The following is a 13933-nucleotide window of genomic DNA, read 5'->3' as shown; positions in this document are numbered from 1 at the left end:
TGGCTGAGTGTTGGAGTGACGTGGCTGAGTGTTGGAGTGGCTGAGTGTTGGAGTGGCTGAGTGTTGGAGTGGCTGAGTGTTGGTGTGATGTGGCTGAGTGTTGGAGTGGCTGAGTGTTGGTGTGGCTGAGTGTTGGTGTGACGTGGCTGAGTGTTGGTGTTACGTGGCTGAGTGTTGGAGTGGCTGAGTGTTGGAGTGGCTGAGTGTTGGAGTGGCTGAGTGTTGGTGTGATGTGGCTGAGTGTTGGAGTGGCTTATTGTTGGAGTGACGTGGCTGAGTGTTGGAGTGGCTGAGTGTTGGAGTGGCTGAGTGTTGGAGTGGCTGAGTGTTGGAGTGGCTGAGTGTTGGAGTGGCTGAGTGTTGGAGTGGCTGAGTGTTGGTGTGACGTGGCTGAGTGTTGGAGTGGCTGAGTGTTGGAGTGGCGTGGCTGAGTGTTGGAGTGGCTGAGTGTTGGTGTGGCGTGGCTGAGTGTTGGAGTGGCTGAGTGTTGGTGTGACGTGGCTGAGTGTTGGTGTGGCGTGGCTGAGTGTTGGAGTGGCTGAGTGTTGTAGTGGCTGAGTGTTGGAGTGGCTGCATGTTGATGTGACGTGGCTGAGTATCGGAGTGGCTGAGTGTTGGTGTGACGTGGCTGAGTGTTGGAGTGGCTGAGTGTTGGTGTGACGTGGCTGAGTGTTGGTGTGACGTGGCTGAGTGTTGGAGTGGCTGAGTGTTGGAGTGGCTGAGTGTTGGTGTGACGTGGCTTAGTGTTGGTGTGACGTGGCTGAGTGTTGGAGTGGCTGAGTGTTGGAGTGGCTGAGTGTTGGTGTGACGTGGCTTAGTGTTGGTGTGACGTGGCTGAGTGTTGGTGTGACGTGGCTGAGTGTTGGTGTGACGTGGCTGAGTGTTGGTGTGATGTGGCTGAGTGTTGGTGTGACGTGGCTGAGTGTTGGAGTGGCTGAGTGTTGGTGTGACGTGGCTGAGTGTTGGTGTGGCTGAGTGTTGGAGTGGCTGAGTGTTGGTGTGATGTGGCTGAGTGTTGGAGTGGCTGAGTGTTGGTGTGGCTGAGTGTTGGTGTGACGTGGCTGAGTGTTGGTGTTACATGGCTGAGTGTTGGAGTGGCTGAGTGTTGGAGTGGCTGAGTGTTGGTGTGACGTGGCTGAGTGTTGGTGTGACGTGGCTGAGTGTTGGAGTGGCTGAGTGTTGGAGTGGCTGAGTGTTGGTGTGATGTGGCTGAGTGTTGGAGTGGCTGAGTGTTGGTGTGGCTGAGTGTTGGTGTGGCTGAGTGTTGGTGTGACGTGGCTGAGTGTTGGTGTTACGTGGCTGAGTGTTGGATTGGCTGAGTGTTGGTGTGGCTGAGTGTTGGTGTGACGTGGCTGAATGTTGGTGTGACGTGGCTGAGTGTTGGAGTGGCTGAGTGTTGGAGTGGCTGAGTGTTGGAGTGGCTGAGTGTTGGAGTGACGTGGCTGAGTGTTGGAGTGGCTGAGTGTTGGAGTGGCTGAGTGTTGGAGTGGCTGAGTGTTGGAGTGGCTGAGTGTTGGTGTGATGTGGCTGAGTGTTGGAGTGGCTGAGTGTTGGTGTGGCTGAGTGTTGGTGTGACGTGGCTGAGTGTTGGTGTTACGTGGCTGAGTGTTGGAGTGGCTGAGTGTTGGTGTGATGTGGCTGAGTGTTGGAGTGGCTTATTGTTGGAGTGACGTGGCTGAGTGTTGGAGTGGCTGAGTGTTGGAGTGGCTGAGTGTTGGAGTGGCTGAGTGTTGGTGTGACGTGGCTGAGTGTTGGAGTGGCTGAGTGTTGGAGTGGCTGAGTGTTGGTGTGACGTGGCTGAGTGTTGGAGTGGCTGAGTGTTGGAGTGGCGTGGCTGAGTGTTGGAGTGGCTGAGTGTTGGTGTGGCATGGCTGAGTGTTGGAGTGGCTGAGTGTTGGTGTGACGTGGCTGAGTGTTGGTGTGGCGTGGCTGAGTGTTGGTGTGGCGTGGCTGAGTGTTGGAGTGGCTGAGTGTTGTAGTGGCTGAGTGTTGGAGTGGCTGCATGTTGATGTTACGTGGCTGAGTATCGGAGTGGCTGAGTGTTGGTGTGACGTGGCTGAGTGTTGGAGTGGCTGAGTGTTGGTGTGACGTGGCTGAGTGTTGGTGTGACGTGGCTGAGTGTTGGAGTGGCTGAGTGTTGGAGTAGCTGAGTGCTGCAGTGGCTGAGTGTTGGTGTGACGTGGCTGAGTGTTGGAGTGGCTGAGTGTTGGAGTGGCTGAGTGTTGGTGTGACGTGGCTTAGTGTTGGTGTGACGTGGCTGAGTGTTGGTGTGACGTGGCTGAGTGTTGGAGTGGCTGAGTGTTGGTGTGACGTGGCTGAGTGTTGGTGTGACGTGGCTGAGTGTTGGTGTGACGTGGCTGAGTGTTGGAGTGGCTGAGTGTTGGTGTGACGTGGCTGAGTGTTGGAGTGGCTGAGTGTTGGAGTGGCTGAGTGTTGGTGTAACGTGGCTGAGTGTTGGTGTGACGTGGCTGAGTGTTGGTGTTACGTGGCTGAGTGTTGGAGTGGCTGAGTGTTGGAGTGGCTGAGTGTTGGTGTGACGTGGCTGAGTGTTGGAGTGGCTGAGTGTTGGCGTGGCTGAGTGTTGGAGTGGCTGCGTGTTGGTGTGACGTGGCTGAGTGTTGGAGTGGCTGAGTGTTGTAGTGGCGTGGCTGAGTGTTGGAGTGGCTGAGTGTTGGTGTGGCATGGCTGAGTGTTGGTGTGACGTGGCTGAGTGTTGGTGTGGCGTGGCTGAGTGTTGGTGTGGCGTGGCTGAGTGTTGGAGTGGCTGAGTGTTGTAGTGGCTGAGTGTTGGAGTGGCTGAATGTTGATGTGACGTGGCTGAGTGTCGGAGTGGCTGAGTGTTGGTGTGACGTGGCTGAGTGTTGGAGTGGCTTAGTGTTGGTGTGACGTGGCTGAGTGTTGGTGTGACGTGGCTGAGTGTTGGAGTGGCTGAGTGTTGGAGTAGCTGAGTGCTGCAGTGGCTGAGTGTTGGTGTGACGTGGCTGAGTGTTGGAGTGGCTGAGTGTTGGAGTGGCTGAGTGTTGGAGTGGCTGAGTGTTGGAGTGGCTGAGTGTTGGAGTGGCTGAGTGTTGGTGTGACGTGGCTGAGTGTTGGAGTGGCTGAGTGTTGGTGTGACGTGGCTTAGTGTTGGTGTGACGTGGCTGAGTGTTGGTGTGACGTGGCTGAGTGTTGGAGTGGCTGAGTGTTGGAGTGGCTGAGTGTTGGTGTGACGTGGCTGAGTGTTGGTGTGACGTGGCTGAGTGTTGGAGTGGCTGAGTGTTGGTGTGACGTGGCTGAGTGTTGGAGTGGCTGAGTGTTGGTGTGACGTGGCTTAGTGTTGGTGTGACGTGGCTGAGTGTTGGAGTGGCCGAGTGTTTTTGTGACGTGGCTGAGTGTTGGAGTGGCTGAGTGTTGGTGTGACGTGGCTTAGTGTTGGTGTGACGTGGCTGAGTGTTGAAGTGGCCGAGTGTTTTTGTGACGTGGCTCAGTGTTGTAGTGGCTGAGTGTTGTAGTGGCTGAGTGTTGTAGTGGCTGAGTGTTGTAGTGGCTGAGTGTTGTAGTGGCTGAGTGTTGGCGTGACGTGGCTGAGTGTTGGTGTGACGTGGCTGAGTGTTGGAGTGGCTGAGTGTTGGAGTGGCTGAGTGTTGGAGTGGCTGAGTGTCGGAGTGGCTGAGTGTTGGTGTGACGTGGCTGAGTGTTGGAGTGGCTTAGTGTTGGTGTGACGTGGCTGAGTGTTGGTGTGACGTGGCTGAGTGTTGGAGTGGCTGAGTGTTGGAGTAGCTGAGTGCTGCAGTGGCTGAGTGTTGGTGTGACGTGGCTGAGTGTTGGAGTGGCTGAGTGTTGGAGTGGCTGAGTGTTGGTGTGACGTGGCTGAGTGTTGGAGTGGCTGAGTGTTGGTGTGACGTGGCTTAGTGTTGGTGTGACGTGGCTGAGTGTTGGTGTGACGTGGCTGAGTGTTGGAGTGGCTGAGTGTTGGAGTGGCTGAGTGTTGGTGTGACGTGGCTGAGTGTTGGTGTGACGTGGCTGAGTGTTGGTGTGACGTGGCTGAGTGTTGGTGTGACGTGGCTGAGTGTTGGAGTGGCTGAGTGTTGGTGTGACGTGGCTTAGTGTTGGTGTGACGTGGCTGAGTGTTGGTGTGACGTGGCTGAGTGTTGGAGTGGCTGAGTGTTGGTGTGACGTGGCTGAGTCTTGGTGTTTCCAGTGATTCTGTAGGACTGTTATGGTTAGACAGTGTCTGGGCTGTGGAAGTGCAATGTGGGTAGTTTAGTTTAATGGTGGGCTGGTTTATTCTTTTGGCTTGTGGTGTTGGTGGAACTGTGGAGCTGTACCTCTTATGTGTCTAAGAAACGGGACAGCAGTGGAAGCTGTGAGTGTGTGTTTAAATGTCTATGATATTGTGTGTGTGTGTGTAGGTGTGTTTAAGTTTCTGTGTGTGTGTGAGAGAGTGTGTGTAAATGTGTGTGTGTTTGTGTGTGTAGGTGTGTTTGAATTTTTTACTTGTGTAGGTGCGTTGGAGCGTGTGTGTGTGTGTATGTGTGAAAGTGTGACTGACGTTTTAAAGCAGATTTTGTGAATTAGTCGTGTTCAGTACGCACATGGGCAACAGTGCAGTGTTCCATTTAGAGAGGGGGCGGGATCTTTTCAGACTAATCCTCCAAGTCACTGGTTTTAACGTGTTGCTTTTCATGATTATCCCCAGTTTAATCGCATTAGGACATAAAACTGTTATTAATTCCCTAATCCAGGTCTACAGTGTTTGTCTTGTTTCAGGCAGCATGCCATTCATGGTCTCATGTGGCATTGAAATATGAACTGCACTCTGACCTACTCCTTCTGTATTTCCTGCAGGATCTTAACAACATCTACTCCCACCTCTACCACATGGATGTCCTGTCTCACCTCAGGGAGCATCAACTCCGGTGAGATAAATGGGACTTGCTGAAAGAAGTATAATTTAATTAATAATTATAGGTATGCATGTGTATATCAATTCACTGGGCCACATTTTACCGCAAGAAACAAACTGTTCATAATTTCAAAGAATTTCCTAACAAAACACTAAAGAAACTGTTACTGTAGTTCTTCACTTTACTGGACTGTAGCAGAGAATCAGTGTTTTTTTTTACACTTGGTCGAGATGCTACTCTGCCCTGCACAATTATTGTCTTTCCACCACTAAACAAATTTGATAAAACGAATTAGTTCATTAATAACCCCTTTTAACCTGCTGCACACAGCAATGCTCTGCAGGTGCTGCAGGTGATGCATCATCTAGTAGGCAGGCTGCAGGCTGGACCAGTGACATGCAGACGCTATGCCCCAATGTGCCGTCCTTGGCTGATATTGCCCTTCCGAGGGAGGGGAAAAATAATATAGGCAAATATGATTTCATATTTTAACAAGATTTTCTTTATAATTCGGAATTTTGATTGAAGTTTCGTAAAACAAAGTTTTCAGAGTCAGTCATTCAGATTCAGACACCTCGAGAGGCAAAAGGGAGGGGCGCGGGCATAGCGGGGGACATGCAGCACGCTTCACTAGAAAAAAAAGAAAAAAAAAAAGCGCAGCACACGACCGGGCGGCGCTTCTGCCGAATAGCAGAGACCCAAGAGCAGTTTGAAGACGCCGTGGGAGTAGAGCGACTGCCCTGAAGGTGAGCTTGAAATGTAGCCTTCACAGAATTACAAGACATGATCACAATCCACTTCTCTAAAATCCGTCGAGTTTAGGACGTTTAGTGATCCTAAATAATCTGACAGCACCTACTGTGCCACGTTTAGGTAGCAAAAAAATCCTGACAGCCAGCCAGCTTGCAGTCAATGGTTTTACATGGCTCAGGTTGTTTTGTGGGAGGCTAACCAAACTAAGTTACATACAGCTGATAACATTTCATTTTATCAAGCAAGATTAATGACGGACATAAAGCACTATTCGAATTATTCACATGCACCTTGTGTTAATGCAGATAATTAGAAATGCCCACGGAAAAGAGATGAATACAGGAGAGAGAGAGACTCTGAAATGTTATTGCAGTTTGGTTATAAGACAGGTTAATTTGCTGATTGTTGCTGTACTCGCAGCAAGCTTTGCAGTAAGCTTTGCCTTTAGCTAGTATTTTACTATGGTTGTCTCTTTGTATGTGTTTTGGAGTGTTTTTATTCTGACTCAGTACTATTGTGCTGAAGCATCTTTATATGTGATGTATAAAGCTCAGGACTGCCTGAATCCAGATCATTACAATGACTGCCCTTATGTTCACGTAAATTTCATTTTCTAGGGCCTTATGATTTCTCTGATGCGGAACACATGGGCAAATCACAAAAAATACATTACCAACACTGTATCCTGGTGCTGATGTTCTTTCCTTCATAACCAAAAAAAAACAGAATAATGTACAGACTTCATATACATATCGTATAAATCAAACCCCAAAACCTAACCTACTAATCTAACCAGCACAGCACCATCCATCTGTTATCAAACCCCAGAACCTACTAATCTAACCAGCACAGCGCCATCCATCTGTTATCAAACCCCAGAACCTACTAATCTAACCAGCACAGCGCCATCCATCTGTTATCAAACCCCAGAACCTACTAATCTAACCAGCACAGTGCCATCCATCTGTTATCAAACCCCCAAATCTACTAATCTAACCAGCACAGTGCTATCCATCTGTTATCAAACCCCAGAACCTACAAATCTAACCAGCACAGCACTATCCATCTGTTATCAAACCCCAGAACCTACTAATCTAACCAGCACAGCTCCATCCATCTGTTATTAAACCCCAGAACCTACAAATCTAACCAGCACAGCACCATCCATCTGTTATCAAACCCCAGAACCTACTAATCTAACCAGCACAGCACCATCCATCTGTTATCAAACCCCAGAACCTACTAATCTAACCAGCACAGCGCCATCCATCTGTTACCAAACCCCAGAACCTACTAATCTAACCAGCACAGCACCATTCATCTGTTATCAAACCCCAGAACCTACAACTCTAACCAGCACAGTGCCATCCATCTGTTATCAAACCCCAGAACCTACTAATCCAACCAGCACAGTGCCATCCATCTGTTATCAAACCCCCAAATCTACTAATCTAACCAGATCAGTGCTATCCATCTGTTATCAAACCCCAGAACATACAAATCTAACCAGCACAGCTCCATCCATCTGTTATCAAACCCCAGAACCTACTAATCTAACCAGCACAGTGCCATCCATCTGTTATCAAACCCCCAAATCTACTAATCTAACCAGCACAGTGCTATCCATCTGTTATCAAACCCCAGAACCTACAAATCTAACCAGCACAGCACTATCCATCTGTTATCAAACCCCAGAACCTACTAATCTAACCAGCACAGCTCCATCCATCTGTTATTAAACCCCAGAACCTACAAATCTAACCAGCACAGCACCATCCATCTGTTATCAAACCCCAGAACCTACTAATCTAACCAGCACAGCACCATCCATCTGTTATTAAACCCCAGAACCTACTAATCTAACCAGCACAGCACCATCTATCTGTTATCAAACATCAGAACCTATTAATCTAACCAGCACAGCACCATCCATCTGTTATCAAACCCCCGAACCTACTAATCTAACCAGCACAGCACCATCTATCTGTTATCAAACATCAGAACCTATTAATCTAACCAGCACAGCACCATCCATCTGTTATCAAACCCCAGAACCTACTAATCTAACCAGCACAGCACCATCCATCTGTTATCAAACCCTAGAACCTACTAAACTAACCAGCACAGCACCATCCATCTGTTATTAAACCCCAGAACCTACTAATCTAACAGCACAGCTCCATCCATCTGTTATCAAACCCCAGAACCTACTAATCTAACCAGCACAGCTCCATCCATCTGTTATCAATCAATCAATCTTTATTTAAACTCGGAGTACATTGAGGGTGGCCCTCATTTACAATGCAGCCGAGCAATTGCATAGGGAAGGGATTGACAGAAACAACAACAAAAACGTAGATAGAATAAACAAAGTAATAAAAAAGCATAAAAAACAGCATTATAATAAAGTATAAGAATTATTAAAAAAAAGAGGATAATAAAAAATATATAGGTAAAAAAGGTAGTAGAACTAATAAAAATTCAACTACAGATGAATAAATAAAAAAATAAATACATAAAATAGTAAAATATAAACAAGCAATAACTATAATGAAAAAAAAGTAATGAGCTAAGGTTTACAGCTTACTGTAGACACTGTCACTGAGCAGATATTTAGAATACAGAAACACATTCTTTACTGCCAAATAAGATATAAAATTAGTAGTTTTTGTTCTTATAAAGTTTCCAGTCTCTGGAGGAAGAAAGGAATATCCCAGGAGCAGATCACTATAATATCTAACCAGTCAAAGAGAGTAGTTTATAATTTTACATGGTGAATGTAAACACCTTGTAGCTAAATAAAGAAATGTAAAAACACTTATATAAACACATGTATAAATATTTCATTTTAAAATTAAAAATTACAAAATCTGAAAAGCACCTGTATTTTTTTTTTCTTGTTTTTACTATATTTTGAATATTACATGTTCAATTGTATATTTTAGGTGTTTTCAATTTATTTTGTAATATTAATTGATAAAATAAAAATTCTCTGAATGATTTAATATTAGTATAAAAAGCTTTTAAATCCCTTTTAGACATTAAACAACACTGATCTAAACTGGAGACATATCAAACTGCCTAGGTTAGCTAACAAGTTAGCTGAGCTGTGCTATGTTACGTGCTTAACCTGCGTCCACAAATAGAGTTTACCTTTCTGAAAGTCTTGGTGGTGAGAGAAATGCCACATAATGTTCGCTGTGTTTATTTTCTGCTGATTTTATCACACATAGTTTGCGCTGAGTTTTGTTCTCCGTGGCAGCGCAGCTAAACTTTTCCCAGCAGTGTTTATTACGCTTAGCGGGAGAGGCACTGTGTAAATCAGGTGTGAAGCCTTTTATTGGGAACATTGGACATTCTGCGTGAATGTTAAAAAAACATGTAAATAGCAGTTAAAGCATAGCAATGGCAAGTTAAAAAAACAATTATGAACTGTAAAACTGTAAAAATATGGTTTATAGTCACCTATATAAATTAAAAGTAACTATGGAACTTTTACTCAAAGTACATTTGAAATTGAGTACTTTTTTACTTTTACTTTTACAGTAGATTTTTAGATGGGTCCTTTTACTTTTACTTGAGTAGAATTTTAGCAAAGTAAAGGTAATTATACTCAATAACAATTTTTCAGTACTTTTTTCACCTCTGTTCAACACAAGGTGCAAGTTTGGCTGAGAACTTCGCTAAAGCATTTGACAGTGGATGTGTCCTGATCCAAACCAGACCACTGACAGCAAACTGTACACTTCAGTGTCGGGCATTATAGTATCTGGCTTGACCTCTAGTATCTTTTGACCTTCCTAAGCAAGCTTGTGTTGAAATGTAACGTGTTATAAGCTGCTATGAATGGTGTAGGTGCTAAAGAAATTAGGCAATCAAGTGGGCCCTTAATAGATCGCCTCAAAGCTAACACAGCAGGCGAAACCCTTTGGACTGCAGGTAACCAGGTAACCAGTGGTACCAGTCTTGGTGGCGTTTCCCCATGAAGGACGCAATCATAGCTTTTAAGGTTTGGTTATAGGCTGTTCAGTAATTTGTTCAAGAACTACCAACTGATGGTTATAACCTCCATATTTGGAGGGTACTCCGCGGTAGAGAACACATTGTTGCTCCTTGTCTTATTTTAGTACTTGGTAGGAGACTTTCACCTCTTCACATACCGTACTATTTTTCTGAGCATTTTCAATGTCTTGAAGAGTGCAAGGCAAAACCTTCCCCAGTTAGTGAAGCTCTTGACAATGCATCAGGCACCATATTACAGCAACCCTTCCTGTAATGTACCCAAAAATCAAAAGCCTGAAGTCTCGGGGTTCATCTAGTTAACCTCGGAATGATCATTGGGAGGTTGAAGGCCCATGTGAGAGCACTGTGGTCCAGATAATCTCTCCATTTTTCCACTGCCGATACCACTGCAAGACATTCTTTCTTTGTGGTGGAGCATCGTAGCTCAGCTCTTTTGAGTGCTCTTGAGGCATATTCTATGACTCTTTTCTCACCCATGATTACCTGGGTAAGGACAGTACCCAAGCCAACATCACTAGCATCGGTTTGAACCTGGAATGTGACGTTGAGCTGGGTCTGAGCCAGTACAGGGGGAAATTGAAGAGCTTCTTTCAATTTTGAGAAGGAGCTCTGACATTTTTTTGTCCATTCCTATTTCACTCCTTTTCTTTTTAACTGGTTGAGTGGAGCAGATATGTCAGCTAGCGGTGGGATGAATTTGTTATACCATCCAACCAAGCCTAAGAATCTTTGTAGGCTCTTTAAATCTGTTGGAGTTAGATATAGGCAGATGGCAGCAACCTTCTCAGGGTCTACCTCCACCCCTTGCACGGACACCACATGTCCCAGAAAAGTAAGCTGTCTTTGGAAAAGATGGCATTTTTTTACATTCAGTGTTAGCTGGGCTTGTTGTAACTTACAAAACACTGCTTCCAAGTGTTTGAGGTGCTTCTCGGATGTCCGAGAGAAGATAATAATATCGTCAATAAAAACAAAGCACACCTTGCTTTTCAATTCTCCTAGCACTTATTCCATTAATCACTGAAAGGTGCATTGATTCCAAGATCTTGTGTACCAAGGGCATGGGGTAAGCATCATGCAATGTTTTGACATTCAGCCTGCAGTAATCAACACAAAAGTGGAAGGTACCATCTGGTTTTGGAACCAAAACCACAGACGCAGCCCAGGGGGAGGCTGACGGAGCGATGATACTATCCTCTAACGTCTTCTGCAAATGATGTTTGATTATGTCCTGTTTCTGAATTAATGTGCGATAGGCCCTTCTTCTTACAGGGACTTTATACATGGTGATAATCTGATGGGAGATGACCTTGGTGGCCCCCAAACTGTCTCTTCATAGATCAGGCCATCTCCTCAGTAATTGCTGAACATATTCAGGCTGAAAGAGGTGATACTGTTGTCTTCTGTCATTTTCATTGGCGTCCTTTTCAGCCCATTTTAGTGTGACTCTTGTTTTAGTGAGGAATTGGTATTTCTTACCATTGGGCATGGTATAGCAGCCTCTATAATGTTGCAGCGTCATTTTACTAAGCACCAGGAAATCCAAACCTAGTAATACAGGCATATAGAGGCAGTCATCTTCCAATACATATGCATCCATTTTATAATCATGGAGCTTAATGACCAGATGGAAAATTTCTAACCGCTTTGCTCTCTTGTCCATCTGCTATAATAGAAGCTTGGTTTCCACAAGGCAAAATGACTTTGTGCTCTTTGGATATCTCCTTGCATAAGCTTTCTTGAATAAGCATAAAAGTGCTACCCAAGTCCAATACAGCATCCTTCTTGGCTCCAAGAATCTGCACATGAACAATGAGAAGGGAGGGTCCTCCTTCTAAAGTGGCCAGGGTTCCATCATTCATGCACTTCTCACCACTTTTTTTCTGTTGTTTCTTGCCAGAGCGTTCAGCAGAGCTAACATTCTGTACAAGATTCCAGTTCTCTTTCGAGGAAGCCCAGTCCCTCTCTATCATGGATCCAGTCTTTACTAAATAGTTTACCGTTTTCACTGTTCCCCCTGACTACTGGCCAGTCGTGGATTGCAGGTGTTGAGGATCCGACACATCATTTCTACTTCAGCCATGTCCGGTCGCCACTTTAAGCAGAGAGCTCTGTAATCATAAGCAAAGTCTCCATGATGCTTATTAGGAGCTTAAAACATGGAATGGAGTTGTTCCTCTATTTCCACAGAATAATCCTCTTACAGAAATGCCTCTAAAAATGCTGCCATGAACAATTAATTTTGTTCTTAGCAGCTAGCCACCAACTTCGGGCAGAACCTTACAACACAATAGGGACAAAAAGTTCTCACACTGTTCAATAAAGTTAGTTACCTCTGTTAACAGGATGGATTCCCCAAATTTTGGAAAATCCAAGTGAATGGGGGGTGTTGACTGGGCATTTGGGATAACAGTATTGACATCACTGCGAGACTGCGGCTGGCTTCTTTTATTTGATCCTCCCATAAGCGATCACACCACTAGAGATGGTCAACTTCTCTACTAAGAGATGTATAACTATATCTTTTATTCAAATCTTTATTGTTTCCACTCTCAGCGATCTTATTCAACAGTTCTCCCAATGTATCCAGCCCTTTAATTTCGCATCTCTGATAGTTTTGGATAATCTAAATACAGCTATTCCAAGAGGCTAGAAAACTCAGTGATGTCACTCCGGTGTCGCCTGTGTGTTACATGCTGAGGGGTTGTGTCGTGTACCTCAGAGACCTCCATAACTAACAATAGGGAGAAAAAAAAAACAAAAAAAAACGCTGAGCTTTGAAAGACAATAAACTACTTCTACTCCAATCAAAAATTATGATGGGTGAATAACAGGAAGACTGATTAATGTAAACATACTAAGTATTCAATTAACTACTAAAAAAAAAAGTCGCTTAGATGTTAGAACTTGGATGTTAGTTGAGATTCATGCACCCATCCGCACTATCTTTCGTTGAAATCGCGCAAGAGGAGCGTGCGTGCATGTGCTTGAACAAAGGAAATATGGCGCCTAGTTTAAACGTGGAACGTGGCTCTCCAACTGTAACTGAGATCAGCTGTTCTTTGTTCAGGTCTCCGTTGAGCCAGAACAAAGACTGAAGCTGACTGTTTTTAAAAGACGGATTTAAATCTATGCAACCTATATTTTTCTCTGCATGTAAATCTCTTTCTCTTTTCTAACACTGAAATACTGCTGAAATAAAGAGAAAGAGATTTACATGCAGAGAAAAATATAGGTTGGTTTGTTCACAGATTTTAGTTTAGAGTCTAAACAGTTGCAGATTTCATTAATAAAAATACATTTATGTAAAATGTAAAATACAGTAAGTTTAAAGATAAAATGTTCTTTATCTAAACTATGCCCATATGTTTTAAAATTCAGTCTTACGCAATGGATATGTTAGAAATATCCATGTTTTTGTCCTCACTGGATGGAGGGAATTTTCAGCCTTCTTGCAGAAAGATTTTGACGACGTCTAGGAAACTCTTCTGGGAATGGTTCGTCCTTCTGGCTTTGGATCCAGGAAAAGTTGTACACAGTTAAGAAAAAGGGAATCTGGCCGCTTTCCTTGTCTTTTTCGAACTGTGTCTCTCGTGAATGCTTGTCTTGAAGAAATAGCTGTGTGGAAACGTTGATCAGATGTTTTGCTAAAGTTGTAATCTTGAAGATGTAGGCCTAAAGGTGGTTGTTTCTTTGTTCTCTTGGTAGAAAAAAAGAGGCCTTGTTGTCCTGTCTCTCTGTTGAGGTGTCTGCCTGTTGCTGGCAAAACTCAGAGAGGGGGAGTTTCTCTCTCACCAGGGGTTTTGTTCCCTGTGAAGCCAATTTGGCTTTTTGACAATTCTTTTTGTGGTTTTCAATTGAAGACAAATTAAATAAACATTTTAATATCAAAGCATTTGTAATTGCAATCATTTTCTGGGAGAAATAGAGCATTATCTGACAGAATTGCAGGGGTGCCAATACATTTGGCCAGCACTGTATGTATTATATTTGAAGCTAAGTGAGCTCAAAAATAACTAGATAGTACCACAACAAGTCCCTGGGCCACAAAATGTAACAACCATAATGGGTATTGTTAGAAATTCGGCCTTCAGGAACCAGGTGTCCGATTCAGGAGTCAGGAGACGGCTTCAGAGTTGACTTGAGTTTATTGACACACACAGAGAGTATGGGTACAGCTCACAGTCGATCAGAACCAATCTAACTAGGGATATTTTGAGGGGACATTATATACATTGAATCCTGCTTTGAACACTGCAGGGTGGTCACTT

The 13933-nt window shown here is 44.6% G+C and overlaps 1 protein-coding gene across 9 annotated transcripts in view; it reads left to right on the top strand.

Moving 5' to 3' along the window:
- Window positions 1-13933, top strand: part of LOC103043076 (rap guanine nucleotide exchange factor 6) — a 296213-nt gene that overhangs the window by 37046 nt on the left and 245234 nt on the right. For all 9 annotated transcript variants that reach the window (XM_049466446.1, XM_049466442.1, XM_049466440.1 and 6 more), the window contains exon 2: window positions 4828-4898. In XM_049466446.1, the coding sequence (XP_049322403.1) occupies window positions 4828-4898 (71 nt within the window). The remainder of the gene's footprint in view (window positions 1-4827; window positions 4899-13933) is intronic.

The sequence above is a fragment of the Astyanax mexicanus genome, chromosome 17 (genome assembly GCF_023375975.1).
Source record: "Astyanax mexicanus isolate ESR-SI-001 chromosome 17, AstMex3_surface, whole genome shotgun sequence".
In the NCBI taxonomy this organism is placed as follows: Eukaryota; Metazoa; Chordata; class Actinopteri; order Characiformes; family Acestrorhamphidae; genus Astyanax; species Astyanax mexicanus.
Note: the sequence above shows the minus strand (reverse complement) of the source record. Positions and strands in the feature narration are given on the sequence as shown.